Raw genomic sequence first — 16165 nt, 5'->3', positions numbered from 1 at the left:
ATCCTGCAGTCCCTGCCCCTCTTGCATGCAGCAAGGGGAAGGTCTGGGGGTGCTGTACAGCTCACCCAGGGGTTCTGCCAGCTGTGTGCACGTGGGCTCCTCATGGGGTTGGGTTTGGGGGGCCAGAGGTGGGTTGTCATGGTGGAGCAGATCTTTTTAAGCAGCAAGAGATGCAGCATTCATTCAGCCCGTGCCACTGACCTCTCTGTCTGTTTGTTTGTTTGTTTGTTGACAGGATACACACCCACTGGGATTTAAACATCTCCTTCCGAGAGACCTCTTGCAGGTACCATTTTGGGGCACCCTCTTTGTATGGTAGGCTAAGAGTTTATCATATGGTTACTGGCATATGGATGCTGGGAGATGTAAATGAACATTTCTGTCAGTGCTGTGGGTTTTTTTTTCTTCCTCCCTTTGTTCCTCATTGTCCCCTTACCACGTCCCCTCTCTTTTGTTTTTATTTTGGGGAAAGTTGTGGGGGGAAACAGTCTCTTTTGTGTTGGAAGAGAGAATTGATTGGACTTGTAAAGAAAGCCCATTATTAGTTTTGATATGTTTACTCTGGTCCCAAGAAGGTGGGAATTCATAAATGGAAGGTAACCAGTTGCAAACATGAATATTCCTTTGTGACCTCTGGGTCAGTTGATGTCCTGAGCATGGTGCATTATCTTTATGTGTTGTCATAAACTTTTCTAATCCTTTAAAAATACAGCTGCAGAAATTTTGCACTAGGGAAAAAAGCAAACTGGAATTTTGAAATGTCTCTTTTACGCTGGATTGCCAGATCAGGGTGCAGCAGCTGAGCCTGGCAGGTACTGCCTGTTTTCTAAAACAAGAAAAATTAACCTGTGGAGCTGTGAAACTTCTTGGGGAGCGGGAACTGAAGGAGGTGGAGGGTGCAGGACAGTCCAGAGTCTGGTTCTGTGTGTGCTTCAGACATGTGGGTACTGTAGAAATCAGGAGCTGCTCCACTGGAAAGCAAAGAGCAATCCACTAATAACTTTTTGTTCTGCTAAAAGTAGTTTTGGATGCTTTTGTGCAAACTTCCTGTTCAGTAAGAGACTGAAAAAGGTAGGAAAATACTACTACTACAATTACTAGTGGACTAGAGGACCATTTACAGCCTAACCTGTGCTCCTGGAGAGACAAGTTGCATCTCTTTAGCTGAACACTGGAGTATGAATTAGGCTCAGTGAAGGTTGTGGGGAGAGAAGGGTGGGAAATCCATATGGATCATACTCCATCAGGGAACAGTGAGGGCAGAGGTGCTCACTGGTTTTAAACTAAGCACAGGCTTTGGCCCTGAAGCATAAACCCTCATAATTCCTCAAATTTACAACGTTAAGAGTGCAAAGCCCACCCTGCCAGGGAGCTCCCAGAGCCAGACCAGCAGGCCCAGCTCACCCAGCACTCATAAAAGCAGCCCAGGTTTGGGAGTGGCAGCCTTTGGAATAAAATCCTTGGTTTGCTGCTATGAGCTTTTGGGACTCTCAAATACAAAAGGATGGATTCCTTCCAGGCAGACCCTTTCATGATACATTTCAGCCCAGAGCGGGGTTTTATGGCTGAGTTATAAACTCCTAAAAGGCAGGTTTGGAATGGAAGTGCTGACAACAGCCCTAATTAATGGCCATGTGAGCAATGATTCTGCACAATGGCAACTGAGGGTGCCAACACCTTTGGAAATTAGAATCTCTATCTTAAAATAAATAAATAAAAAAAATTGAATTTGCAGAGCACAGAATAAAATAATGGTCTGATTTTTATGTCAAGTACACTTCTTGGGCTTCCTCAACTGAACTGTTGGTCCCCTTGCAGTTCAGCTCTCCTCCTGCAAGAAACATCAGTAATTCCTCTTGGGAACAGAAGTGGGGTTTTTTGCAGATTAAATGGTTAGTCCAGCTATCAAAAACTAGTTCAGGAGAAAAACAACCCACGTTATGCTGCCTGGCAGAAGAAGTAATTTGTGTTTATGTGTCAGCACGGAAAGAGGTTTTATGTATTTAAGTGACCTAAATTGCCACACAGCCCTGAGAAACATCTCAAATCCATCTAAAATCCATCATGGGATGGCAAAAAGGTTTAGCTGACCTTTGTTCTCAGTGACCTGCGTGGCTCAGCACATGGGTCATCCCAAACCTGTGCCAGGGAATCGTTCCAATGCCCCACCCCTGCAGGAGTGCACAGCAGCCACCACGGTGCCTTAAATCCAGCAGGGCTGAGAGCTGCCACCTTAATTCACCTGCCTCTTTGTCCTGAGTTTGTCTTTGATCTTCCTTTCAAGTTGTCAGAGGATACCTGGATTCATTGGATTTAGCCACCTTGGAGCTGCTGTATGAGTTGCCCCTGGATAAAAGGACATTTAACTGGGGACAAATCATTCTATACACAAAGAACCAAAGGCTCAGGATAGGGGAATTGTCCTGAAAGGGGAGATTGGGATCTCTCTGTGTCTTGCCAGGTGCTTTGCTCCCTTTCCTTTTAAGCTTTGAAGTTAATACAGGTTTGAGTTGATGTTTACAGCTCATTTTCCTTCAAAATTTCCTGTTCAAGGTAGAATTTCCTTGTATGGACATACTGTTCCTGTAATAATTTGCTGAAATATGGTGAAGTTGGTCAGTGAATGATGCCCTTCTTTTATTTCAAGACAAGCCTGTCCAATTTTAAAGCAGCAAACACAAGGTTAAAACCCAGTCTCTGCCACAGCAGAGGGATTACCTTGCTGAGGGGGAGGCACCTCATGGAAATAAACCATGGAATAAAAAGCAGTTCTGGGGAGGAAAAGGATTTTCTTGCTATTTGTTGCTACTTGACGTCTTGAGGGAGCTGCAGGGAGGTGAGTGAGGAGCAGATAAAAGGCCATGTGTGTTAATACCACGTCCTGGTGCAGCTCAGGGTGGAATAAATGCTTTGCCCACCTGAGAATTTCAAGGCACTGCCGGTGCAATTAAAGCCATCCCCGTTTCCAAGGAAGTCAAGGGATGTTTGTGCTGCCACTTAGGAAAGGAGATGGTGTGTAATTTGGTTAGAGCTGCATTGCAAAGGCAAGGAGCAGAGCAGAGAGCTGAGGAGGCATCGAGGTGTTCAGCACATGCTTTGGCTTTTTTGGCTGCACAGTGAGGAAGCTTTGCCAAAATATCCAAGGGAACCTTTCTACCCTCAAAGTCCTGCACTGGTGCAGGTGTAAAACAGTGTCTCTGTTTTACAAGAGAGTCTCTGCACTGCCACATGACCAAAAAGCTCCTCGAGGGTACATTTCAAGCTTCCTGGGCCAGCCAGGGGATAGTTTTATCCAGGTATGTGCCACGTGAAGGCTGCACAAGGAGCTGGAAGGGAAACAAAGGCATCATTTGCCCAGAGCAAATAAAATGCATTTAACAACTAGAATTTAAACAAGAGATTACAGTGGTATTTACCCAGCCTTCCTGGAGGGACATAAATGTATTAGGATGTATTTTAGACAGGCAGACATTTGGTCAGGAGTCTGGGGATCCATGTGTGCATGCATGTTTAAATCTGACTAGAACATTCTTTTTGGGCCTTTCCACGTTGATTTAATTTAGGCATAAACACTTGCTCAGGCAGAACTGGGTTTAAACAGCAGTGCTGAACTGCTTAAACTGGAGTGTTGGATGTGCAGGTTTGGCTGGTGCACACCTCTCAAATAACTGTATTTAAGGATGGATGAGGCAGGTTAGGCAAGAACAAAAAAACCCCATGAAACAAATCAGGCCGAGTGGAAAAAGCAGGTGAGAAATAGCTGGGAAACGGGCTTTGGAGAGACACACAGGGAGAGAAGAGGAAAGCAGGAGAGGAGAATTGAAAAGTAGATGGTTCTGAGCATGTCAAGGCTGATCCTGAGTCAGCAGAAAGCGTTGCTGTGTGACACAGGTAACGTTATCAAGTGCCAGAGCATCCTGCTGCTCTGCTCTTTAAGGATTGATATAGGGTGGCTTCTGGGCTGGGCTGTTTATTCATTTATTTTTTCCTAGCAAGCTCTTGCCTTTTAATCTTGGAGACCTGAAATAGGTACTAAAAGGTCACGAGAAGTTTTTTTAGCAGCTGGAAGCTGGATGTGACCCCGTAAACACCCTGCAGCCTTCAGCATCTGCTGCTGCCAGAGCTGCTGCTCGTCAGATAAGAGCCTTGGAGTCACAGCAGAAAAACCAGACAGTGGCAGAGGAATGAGTGTCTTCAAATAGGGACCTGCCTTTGCCTTTTCTGTGTCACTCACTGTTCCTGCCTCGTAGCCCCAGCTGGAAAAGCTGCTGGTGAGCTGAACCAGTCAGGTTTTGCCCATCGGATTTAAGTCAGGGCAGGAGAGACCAGGGAGATACCAACTGTGTGTAGACCTGCAGAGCTGTTTCCACAACTCATGGTGACTTTGGAGGACAGCTTTGAAGCTTGTTCTTGACTCCATGCCATTGAAAACTGTCTTGGTTCAAACGACCACAAAAACTCAGAGAGATCCCAGTGAGATCCCACAGAATGTGTTAACCATGACTTGCACTGGTGTGGGGAGGACATTTATTCAACATGAGGCTGAATTCAGCCCTCCCAGGTTATTTCTGCTGTGGTTTTGAGGCAGAGACCGCTTAAGGAAACATTTTAATCCTCATCTTGGTGGAATATCCAGAGGACTCTCACCTTTGGAACTGCTGGAGCTGTGAACCAGGACGTGCTTCCTGCAGGCAACGCCAATAAATACAAGGAAGCTCTTGGCTAATGCCATTGTTGTTGGCAGTCAAGGCATGGCTGTGTGGACACAATATGTTGGAAGGAAAAGTCTTTCCAGGTGGGTGAGCTGGGTTTGTTCATCAAACAGTGCCATACCTGTTTGATTTTAGACAATGGACGCCCAGCAGGTAAATGGATGTGCTCTTTTTTGTTTGACTGGGAAAGGAGAGGTAAAGTAAATCCACACCAAATCCACACAGTGAAGAGACATTCACAGGAATGTTCTGTGTCAGTGAAGAGCAGCCAGGGAAGGTTCAGCCAAGGAGTGAAGCCTCCATGTATTCCCGTGCTCCACACAGGCTGCTGGCAGGACATTCCCCAAGGTCCGTGGGAGAGGGTGAGTTGGGCCTTGAGATTTTTGAGGAATCATCCAGAGCAGAGATACCTGAGAGGCTTTTTCTTCTCCCTTTTCTGTAGCAGTAAGGCCAAACAAGGAGAAAATTAGTACCTGTTGGAGTGCTGAAGAGTATTATTTAATCTGAATTAATTATTTCATCATTATTTCATTAGCAGTACTTTTTGCTCTTACATTCATTCCCAGGAAGATGTATTTGGCTATAGGGGTGGGTTAGGGAAAAGAGACCATTTATGGACTAGCAGAGATGGAAAGAGTAAAGGGAAATAGGTAGCTGATAAACCAGTTTCAGCTTTCATTTTAAAGCTAAAAGGATACAATTATATTTGAAATAAAGGTGAGAAAAGCTGTTAGACAGCTACAAAGAAGAGGGAAAGTTTAATCAAGAGTAATTCTGTTCATGTTTATCCCCAGTGTGTTGTATCTGTCATAGCAGGGGGGGTTTAATGGACCTTTTGTAAGACAACCTAAAGGATTCTGGATAAACTGAAGGCATCTCAAGGCCTTTGTGTATCACTGAGACACACGTAGTCTTGGATGCAGCTTTGGGAAGAATTCTTGATACATTTTAGCCCATACAGGGATCAAAGAAAGACTCACATCCATCTGCTTTTAGACCAAAACTTCAAGGGCACATTTGTGGAATGGGAGATTTTCTGACCTCCCCCATCCCACCCTTCTGTGAGACTGAAATGATTTGAATGTGCCTGTCCTTAATGCTTTGGCTGTGTGAGTGATTCCTGTAGATCATCACTCCCCACTGTTCAGTGTCTAAACTCGTGCCCTGTCACCCAATTAAAGCTGCTCATCCGAGTATTTTAATATTTCATCAGTTCAAAGCAGGCAGCTTAATGAATTGAGAAAATGAGGGGAATTCGGGATATTTAAAGAGCCCCTGTCTCCATCAGGCACAGCAGCTGCGTGTCAGCCACACATTCTTTTTGTTGGCTGAGCAAAACACTTCTGTTTGTGTGTTTCTGAGGAACCCTGGAACGCAGCAAGTTCCAAAACTTCAGGGATATCTCTCCTCCCCATCTCCAGTGCAGCATTGCTGGGGTGTAATTCCATCTTATTTTTATTTATGGGCTTGCAGAGAGCTGAATGACAAAGCAGGATTACAGTAAAAAACGTCTTTATGCTTATTTCCACCTTATTTTGGAGTTGCCAGTGCTACTGATCATTTTTATGAACTGTCATGAGCATTAATGAAATTTTATGGGCGTTTTGCTTAGGACATTGCAGGATGATTAATTTGTTTTTTCAAGATCAGTCTGCAGGAAAATTTAGAGCTGTTTTGCCCATGGTTGGGGTTGGGGTTTTCAGGCCTCTCAGTTCCTTCCAGTTGGAAAAACTTATTTACCCCTCCTTCCTCTTTTCCCAGTCCCTTGTTTTTCCCCTTTCTTTCCTTTTTTTTTGCCTGTGTCTGGTGGGTGACATCTCATCAGAAGGTGGAGATACCTAAAAGGCAGAGGTGGGAGGCTGGCAAATTGTTGTCTATCTTCGATTGATAAGAAAGACAGAGAGTTACCAAGAGGTTTTTTTGTCGGGGTGAAGTTTTAAAACTTATCCAAAAGTTACACAATTTAAAAATCATAACCAAAGGTGGCCAAGAAATGGGAGGCAGCTTTTTTCCCTGAGCTTTGCCTGCTGGAAATCATGCTTCTGTCTTCTGTCTGGAGCACAAAATCCCCATGGGGAACAGCTTACTCCTGTGTCAGCAGGGGTGGGTGGGAGTTTCCATTAACTCCAGCAGGTCTCAGGCTGGATTCCTGAGTGCCAGGATGTGAAAGTGCTGTTGGGCACATTGCTGGGTACAAACCAGGTGTGTGTCCTCTAGGTTTTTGCAGCAAGCAAAGAAGTTAGAGGTGAATTAGGGAAGGAAGGAGAGGGAGCCAGCAGGTGCAGCAGGAGGTGGTTTCCCTCCCAGCAGTTCATGCGGCGGCAGGTCAGGGGCTGCCCAGCTTGTGCCAGAGAGGTCCTGGAGTGTGGGAAGAGGGATGGGGAGAGGCAGCAAGGCATGGAGAGGTCTGGAGGAAGGAGGCAGCCCCTCTGCACACCCACGTGCTGGCCTGCATCCAGCTCTTTGCCCCGGGCTCACCCGCCCGTCCCTGGTGGAAAAGCGACCCCGGGCTGTCAGCGGGTCACGCTGCCTGTTGTGCAACAGGGAAGCAAACTCTGCTGCTCCCCCTTACACCCCCCAGTCCCTTCTTCATTAGTCACCTGATCAGAGCCTTCAAATCCTTGACCCAAATCCTCCTGTGCCCAGCTTTAGGTCTTATCCTGCGCTGGCTGTTTGTCCACCAGCGACCTGCGAGGGAAGGTGTTGGCTGTGTGCTGTGATTAGGGAGATGCTGGGGATGTTTTGAGCTGTGTGCAAGGTGATAAGCAGGAGTGAAGGGAGGAGGGGACGAGCCCTTGATCGGTCTGAGCTGCCAGCTTTCCCTGATCCACATCCCATCTCCGTTTCTGCTGACTCAGTGACCCTGGTTTTACTGCTGGGAGTGTCAGACAGTGACCTTGCCTGTCTGCTCAAGGACCTCTGGCACTCAAAGGCCATGCCAGGGCAGAGCAAGACATGCTGAGGAGAAAGTTATTCTGCAGAATTTCTTATCCCAAGATGGCTCTGCTGGGCTGGAGGATGGTTAATCCTGCACTGATTCGGGTGCTGTGTGTGAGGCAGGGAGGCAGAGCTTGTGAAATGTGCTTTTTCTCATCTGGTTAGGAAGGTTTTACATCCTAGTAAGGAAGAAGCTGAGAGGATTCATCAGCTCTTGGGAATAAAGATGATTTTATTCCCAGAGCCCACACTTCAGTGTGGTCAGGGTTTGGGGATGGAGGGTCTGTGTTTGCTCCCTGGTGGGCAGAGACACGGGTCACACTTTTTTTTATCCACTCCGAGCTGCCACTATTAACTGGGAGCACGATGGGGTGATTTCCTGACAGGTTCTGTGCAGCAGGTCAGACCAGGGAGATATAAAGGTCCCTTCTGGGGCTTAAAAATCAATGAATCTGTGATTAAATGGCCCACGGAGGCTGGACATTGCAGGTTAAGGGAAAAAAAGTTATATTGGTGGCATTTTATGTGGGAGCTGCATCAGGTGTTGCTCTTGCAGCAACCTTCCAGGACCTTGTAATAACTGCCCAGATTTACCTGCAAATAGCAGGGGAACAGAAGGTGGATTTTTTTTTCCCCAGGAGCTGGACTGGAGCGCATATGTTGCCTTGGAAATCGGTTATTAGGTTTTAAAAAATGGCAACCAAAAAAATATACGGGAGCTTTTGAGCGCTTATTTTGCACCAGCCCTGCCATCCCATGGTCGTGCTGTTACATAAGGTTGTTTCTCGGAGCTATAATGATGCAGCGGTATTTATAGACCAATCTGGGTTTTCCCTTTAATGGCTTCCATAAAAAGCTCATTATTCCCTTTGCACAGTCACTGATTTACATGCCTGTCCTGTCCCTGGGCGTGTGCTCCAGTTTGGGCAGCCCTGAGCAACACACTCACGCCGGCTCTTGTTGCTAAATCATGGACTCCTTTAGGTTGGGAAAACCCTCCGAGAGCATCAAATCCGACCCTTAACCCAGCACTGCCAAGGCCACCACTATAAACCATGTCCCCAAGGGCCACATCTGCACGTCTCCTGAATGCCTTCAGGGATGGTGACTCCACCACTGCCCTGGGCAGCCTGTTCTGGTGCTTTATGACCTATTTAGTGAAGAAATGTTTGCTCATATCCGAGCTAAACATCCCCTGGTGCAACTTGAGGCCGTTTCCTCCAGCACCAATGACTCTGGGAAGAGCCTGACTGTGATGAGTGGTCTGATCCTTACACCAGGAACTTGCCTTTTTGTGATGGTGAGGAGAGGAGGTCAACAGAGAAGAAAAAAAATTGCTTGTTTTTCTGCAGGTTGTGGTGATTTTATCATCTCCTTGGAGCTGGTTGTCAGTCCTGGTGTATCAGCCTGGCCAGGCAAGGATGGGTGTGCATGTGGTACATGGAAGGAATGACCGGAGAGGAAACAGTCTGAAATTCAGCTTTGAAACTGGAATTGTGTCTGGTCAGGCTGAGAATGAGGAAGGAAAAGGAAGGCCACGTGTGTTCCTCAGAGTGACATGGTTGGTGTGGAGGATGCACAGACCTGCCCTGATCTCCACCTGATCAATGCCCCTATGTCTTTTCCCCTGCAAGCCCTGACATCCCTCCCTTTACATATTGGATTTTTTTTTCTTTATTGTAGGGAGGGGCAGAGGGTCGGGACAGTTTTATAGCAACTGTATTGATCAGTAAAATTTAATATAATCCTTGCACTTACTGTGTGATCGTTAAGGGGATGGAGAGCCGCTGAAACATATTTAAAAAGAAATATTTTCCAGTTTTATTTCCTCCCATGTTAATTCCTGAGTCTCTCTTCCCTTCCAAACCTGGTATCAATCTCCTGCTTTGCATCCCTTCAAAGATTTTTGACTGGGTTTGCTCAGCTTGCCTTTGATTTGATTAAATATTAGGAAAAGACTTACTCAGTCTGGTTGGGTGCTGGATTCCTTCGTCATCTCCTCGGCTGTCTTGCAGTCTCTGGGTCTGTGCAAATTTTGTCTCTGCTGGGAATATCACTCCCTCTGTTTTTATCTCAGCTATATCTGGAGCTCCTGTTGCTGAAGGACCAGGTGGCCTCTGGGTGTCTGATGCCTCCCACTCCCACCCTGCCTGGTGCATCCCCATGTGTGTGGAGAGCAGCAGCACAGAGCTGCTTGACTGACATTCCAGTGAAGTCTGGGCAGGAAACTGGAGCAGAAAAATGACAGCTTGAGCTCCAAACTTATGCTAAATATCCTGACACTGGAGCAGCCTTTTTTGGGTGCTGCTGCGTGGGGCTGCACCGCAGGTGAAACACCTCCTCTGCAGGGCAACCTGCACTTTTTTTATGCCTCACCCCGAGCACAGGAATGTTACTGTGTGGGATCCTGCAGCTCAGAGCATGGGCAGAGCAAACCCTGTGTGCCAGCAGGATGGAAAATCTCTGAAAGGCACCCAGGGGCTCACCCTGCGAGGAGGACGGGGCACGGCATCTGGATGGAGGTTGCTGTTCTACTGCCTCCTTATTTTGGAGAGGGAGAGCTGCAGCAAACTGAAAGGCAACCACTGTTGAAAATTATTTAAATTTTGACCAAATTGTCTCCTTCCCCTCTCCTCCCCCTCTCTGCAGTCACTTTGAGCAGCGCCTTGCAAGAACCAGCAGACCCTGCGGGCGCCTGGCTGCCTCTGCGAGATGCAGAGACTCTGACACTGATTTATATTTTGGTTAATTGTCTCCATCCATTAGTCTCCTCGTCCTTCTCCTTGTTAAAGATGCAGTTGCTGCTAATGCCTGTAAATGAAACACGTTTAAAAGGCATTGCTCCCAGCCTGGATCTGGCACAGCAGTCACTGGGAGCTGCCACCTCCTGAGGGTCTCAGGGTGGTTTGTGGCCCGCAGGGACAGAGGGGCCTGGGCACATGTCTCACCCCCACTCGAAGGCCAGGAGTCAAAGGGGCCAAGAGCTTGAGGTGTCTGCCCCATCTGTCTCATCCCCTCCAAAAGTCACTGCATCCCAGTGTGCTGGCTCCAAGACTGGGCTTTAAGCAGTTGTTAAGGGACCAGTTTGCTGAGACTGAGAAGAGGGATACGGGGTGATGGTCCAGCGTGAGGACCAGGGGACAAGACAGGACCAGATGGAGTCTTGGAGCAACAGCTGCTGCCTTCAAACACTGCCAGTCGGAGGTTCACGGTGCAGATGTTGCTCAAAAAAAAAAAGATTATTGTTCCCAGAAGTCAGTCAGAAAGGATTGCTGCATGTCTGGTTACCACAGCGTCCCTGGAAGGGCTGGCTCCTAATTCATTTATACCTCCCAAGGGAGGGCCCCAATTAGCAAATGTGACAGTTCAGTGGCAGTGCCTGTGATGGACTTCTCCTTCCTCTGGCACAGGTTGGGGCTCATTAGCGGGGCTGGATGAGGGGGCTGGCACAGCCCGGGCCAGCAGGGATGGCTCTGCTCGTGTGGCTGCTCTGCAGGTGCTTCTCTGCAGCTCCTCCGATGAGTCAGTGGGTTGCTGTGCCATCATGTCCCAGACAGGCACCTTCTGGTGTGGTTCTGTCCCTTGGGTGCCTGTTCTGACGGCAGCTCATGGGGTGGCCACGGGTGGAGCATTACCCTGCCATTACAGAGCGTCTCATCCGAGCAACCGGCTTTGGGGAGACACAGGACCAGTTATCCCATTAAACATAGACAGGGCAGCAATCAGGGCACTCGTAGAGAACATTAGCAGGGTGTTTTTTTATCCTTCCAGCAGCAATTTTTGCAGCCATTAGTTATGAGTCCGTCTCATCACTGCTCTGCAGAGTGAGCTCCCTATATCAGAGCCTTGGGATGTGACAGGGGATTTTAGACTCTCAGCTCTGAGCTGCAGTTATCCATGTTGTCCTGCCTGTACTCCCAGAGTCCTGCACTGGTGTTTGTTGGGTTTTGGCGTGAGATTTTTTGGATGAGAAAGACTTTTTTTTGTTGTTCCCCAGACCTACCGTGGATCCTGCCTCCCACGCTGAGCTCCCCTGCAGTTTTCTTTTATTGCCAGTGGAACAGGTCAAGTGCACAGTGTTTTCAGGGATCTCCTCCAAAGGTCAGGTGGCCATTTTGTTAGAGAACAGCTCTTATTTCATGTTACATCCAGTTAAAGGAGCCTTTTGGACTTGGCCTTTACAGCTTTGTGGTTGCTGCTTGCAACATCCGTGGTCTGAGTTGTGGTGCTCAGCGAGCTGCTCAGTTGCCTGTGGCTTGGGCAAAACCCTTATCACAGCTTTCCTGCATTCCTGGTAAATGGATCTCTTGCTCCTCTGCCCTCTTTTCATTAAGGATTTGAAAATTGCCCAAGCCATAATAATATCCAGCCACTTCTCTGGCTGTTGCTTTTGGCAGCAGGACAGAGCCTAGTGGTGGAATGGGAATCCTGTTGGATGGAAGCAGCTTGCAAAAGCTTAGGACATTCTTCTCAGTGGATAAATGGGCAGGGAAAAGGCAGGATATATATGGCATGTTTGGTGGCCTGGTTGCTTCTCCAGTGCTACGTGCAGCACAATAATAGACATCACCACTGCCAGCTTTACTCCCTGTTAAAGTGCCATCCTTACAAATGCTGGTGCTCTGGAATGAGGTTAAATGTGTGTTGGATTGGAAGTTCAGACTCAAGAAATCTTGTTGCAGTGCTGCAAGATCTTTCTTAAAACTTTGCCCACCAAAACAGCAGAATTGCCTAAAAAAGGTCTTGTGATCAGAACTTTGATCATCCAGAGCCAGATACCGGAAAAAAAGTCTTAGGAGATTGTCAACGACATGGAGTGACTTTCCAGACTGAAAGGAAATCTGGATGTGGCCAACCCTCCACGTGCCCTCTGGAATCCTGACAGGAAGTTCTCATTTTCTGCCCTTCATTTTCTGGAAGAGCAAACCTTGCTGCTGTGGGATGGAAGTGCCCCATCCATCCACCCTCAGAACATGTTCCCCTGCAGCTTGGAGTCACACCTGTATTCCTGCAGGTCCCCAAACCATTTAATTACTGAACCCCATGCAAACTGAGCGTTGCCATGGCGACCTGCAGCCCTAGAAAAGGCTATTTGTCTCCTCCTTGACCTTTCAGGAGATCCGTATCTTCCTCAAGCCCCCTTCCATAATCCGGTTTTTAAAATATAATATTATGCTACTGGAAGGGATCAGACCTTTAATCTGCTTGTGTGTGCATGTGTCAGTGCATGGCTGGGGGTGCTGCTTTGGGGCACCCTGCAGGGCCCAGGGCCAGACAGGGCACAGCACAGTGTGACTGCCCTGCTGGGGCTGCAGGTGAGCTCCCAGGGGGAATTACTGCCTTTGGCACACAGGTGGAGGAATCCTCTCCCTCTCCATTCATCCCCCTTGGTGTGGGCTCCTTCCACGCAGGTCATGCAGCAGTTGGCCTTTTGCTGTACTCTGTTGGTATCCCCAAAGTGTGTGTTCTGGATTCTGACCTGAGGTCTTGCAAGCTGGATGTTCTTCTGCCTGTTGTGTTCCCTTCATGTCTGTGAGCTGGGCTGTGATAGGTGCTGGACAGGGCCTCTTTTATGGGATGTGGGAACAAAAGTCTGCAGCCAACAGTTAAGAGTGAAGAATAGTAGAATAATGGAGTGGTTCGGGTTGGAAGGGACCCTAAAGACCATCTCATTCCATCCCCTGCCATGGGCAAGGACACCTTCCATCCAACCTGGCCTTGGACACTTCCAGGGATGGGGCAGCCACAGCTTCTCTGGGCAGCCTGTGCCAGGGCCTCCCCACCCTCACAGGGCAGAATTTCTTCCCAATATCCCATCTAACCCTGCCCTCTGGCAGTGGGAAGCCACATTCCCTTCTCCTGTCACTCCAGGCTCTTGTCCAAAGTCCCTCTCCAGCTCTCTTGGAGCCCCTTTAGGGACTAGAAGGGGCTCTAAGGTCTCCCTGGAGCCTTCTCTTCTCCAGGTGAACACCCCCAGCTCTCCCAGCCTGGCTCCAGAGCAGAGCTGCTCCTCTGATCATCTTGGTGGCTTTCCCTGGACTTGCTCCAGCAGGTCCATGTCCTTCCTGTGCAGGGACCCCAGAGCTGGATGCAGGACTCAAGGTGGGATCTCACCAGAGCAGAGTAGAGGGACAGAATCCCCTCCCCTCAGCTGCTGCTCACCCCGTGAGGATGAACCCAGGACACAGTTTGGCTTTTTGGGCTGCGAGAGCACGTGGCTGGGGCACATTGAGCTTCTCACCCACCACCACTGCCCGGGGCTGCTCCCAGTCCATTCCCCACCCAGCCTGTGTTTGTGCTTGGGAATGAGGAGCTGGGGACCAGTCAGTCCAAGGGAATTGGAGCAGGGGGTGTGGGGCACAGCTGCTCCCCTTTCCTCACAGCTGTGGGTGGTTTTGGGTGTCTGGGCTGCTCTGGGAGGAGCTCGGGGCTCAGCCTGTCTTCAGGAAGGACAGCTTTTCAGGTTGCTGTTTTCCCTGGAGAAGCATGCTGGGCTGTTCCTGGGATTTTCTGGCCCGTGGAGGAGGCAGGGCAGAGGTGGGTGTTTGCCTGCTGTGGGCTGTGTGGTGTCACTGATGGTGGTTTGGCTGAGCTGCTCCCTCGGGACTGGGGGAAGGCAGAGCTTGGGCAGGACTGAGCTGTGAGGAGTTTGGCCAGGCTGGAGTTACAGCTGATGTTTCTCAGCTTCTGGTGTCCCAAAGCCTGTGGTGGTGCAATGTCTTTTGTCCTGCTGGACCAGGACAAAATTTTAGGGCTGGGAATGCAGCTGCAGTGAATGTGCAAAAAGAGGTGATTTCTGAAAATCGCTGTTATCTGGGCAGAGCCCTCCTTCCCAGCTACATCACTGAGAGCTGGTGGAGTACTGGAAGAACTGAGAGTCAATTAAAAGTTAAACTTTCGCTCCCTTTATTAAATAGCATGGGGATGAAAGCAGTTAGTTGGACTTGGTGGAGGTTCAGGGAGGTCTCTTGTTAAAATTATATAAGTTTACTCTCTTGTGCAGTCCTGGGTGAGGAGGAGGTGGCAGAGCTGTCAGCTGCAGAGCCAAAGCTGGTGTTTTGTTCTGTTGCTCCATTATGGTGGTAGAAAGTCCTGTGGGTTTAGCAGAGCAAGTGTGTCCCTTGTTAGAGCCCACACAGTCCCTGCAGTCTGATTGCAGCTGTGTGGGGCTGCCTTTGCTGGGGCAGTTTGGCCACCAGCGTTTTAAATAATGCTGAAATCCTTCACCCATGCAGAAAGATCTCAGTTTTTCATAAAAATCTCTGGTTACTGTTCATCCTCTTTTCTCCTGCTAAGACCTGAGCCCCAGCTCTGTGCTTCCTCCTGAGCCAGGTGTAGGATGAACCCAGAACACAAAGGCAGCCTCTGCTCTAAACCTCCCATGCACCAGGGCAAAAGGAACAACTCCTGGGGACAGTTTGATGTGTTAAAAGCTGTCTCAGCCTGTTTGCTTTATCTTGAGACTTTCTTCCCTTTCCTCTCAATGTCACCTTGGTGTTCAGTTTGCCTTCTGCAAAGGTATTCCAGCGAAATCCTGTTTTCCTGGGATTCTGCCTAATTGTGTGGGTAGACTGAGTGGAGCTCAAAGCCTGTGACTGTGCTTGTGAGCCCTGTGGTACCTGCTCCTGTGTGGAGTCATGACTTGCTAATGCACCTTTGCACACAATGATGATTTTCGTTTTAAAAGCGTGGAAAATCTCCTAAAAACACAAGAATTTTGGGGAAGAAAAAAATACCACCTCTGGTGTGGTAATGTTTCCTTCCGTGTGTTTTTGTTTTCATTGGATATATCGCAGCTTTCTGCACTCTCTTTGAGTTTTGGAGAGCCCAGTTAAGGAGCTGTGCTGTGCTCTTCTCCGGGAAGACCGGGAGTTGAGTTTTAGTGGTGGGTAAAACAATTCCTCCTCGTAGCTAAACGTGTTTACAGTGCCGTGGGCTCGATTGGGATGCAAGACACTCTGCAAATGCGAAGATGTAATTATCCCATTTTTCTCTTCCTACTCCCTGCCTCTCTCCCCCTGCACTCCGGGCTCCTCTCCTCCGCCCTTTCCCCGGCGTTGTGCTGATGGCAGCGTTTATCTGCATTTGTCCTCTGTCCCTGACATCCAGTTATTGATTGGCATGATTAAAAAGAACTGATAATCACCTCACATTAATCCCATAAATGACTTAAGACACCAAAATATTTGCATAATGCATCTTAAAAGGTGGCAGCTAAAAGAGGATAAGACCCAAAACTGCTTGGCACAGGAGAAATGGGCTTCCCACTCACCTGTGGGCTTGCTTAAGTAATTAGCCTTCTGCTTGCATAAGGAGGAATCTGAACTGGTTTAGCGGAGGAAGATGCAATGGGTGCTCAAAGGCTTTGGGATCTGAGCATCCCTTCTCCCAGCTGAGCCCGGGGGCGGGCGGGGGGAGCAGCGGGAATGTGGCAGCGGCTGCCGGAGGAGCGAGCGCGGGGCTGTTTTTGTCTGCAGCATCCTGTGAAAATCTGGAGCCAGACGCCCGCTGAAAGT

General features: G+C 48.6%; 1 protein-coding gene across 13 annotated transcripts in view; it reads left to right on the top strand.

Annotated features, from left to right (window-relative positions):
• Positions 1-16165, top strand: part of SAMD11 (sterile alpha motif domain containing 11) — a 132148-nt gene that overhangs the window by 59316 nt on the left and 56667 nt on the right. For all 13 annotated transcript variants that reach the window (XM_027702759.1, XM_027702758.1, XM_027702767.1 and 10 more), the window contains one exon: positions 236-286. In XM_027702759.1, coding sequence (XP_027558560.1) covers positions 236-286 — 51 coding nt within the window. The remainder of the gene's footprint in view (positions 1-235; positions 287-16165) is intronic.

Source organism: Neopelma chrysocephalum, unplaced genomic scaffold (assembly GCF_003984885.1).
Source record: "Neopelma chrysocephalum unplaced genomic scaffold, ASM398488v2 Primary Assembly neopelma1_196, whole genome shotgun sequence".
Lineage (NCBI taxonomy): Eukaryota > Metazoa > Chordata > Aves > Passeriformes > Pipridae > Neopelma > Neopelma chrysocephalum.
Note: the sequence above shows the minus strand (reverse complement) of the source record. Positions and strands in the feature narration are given on the sequence as shown.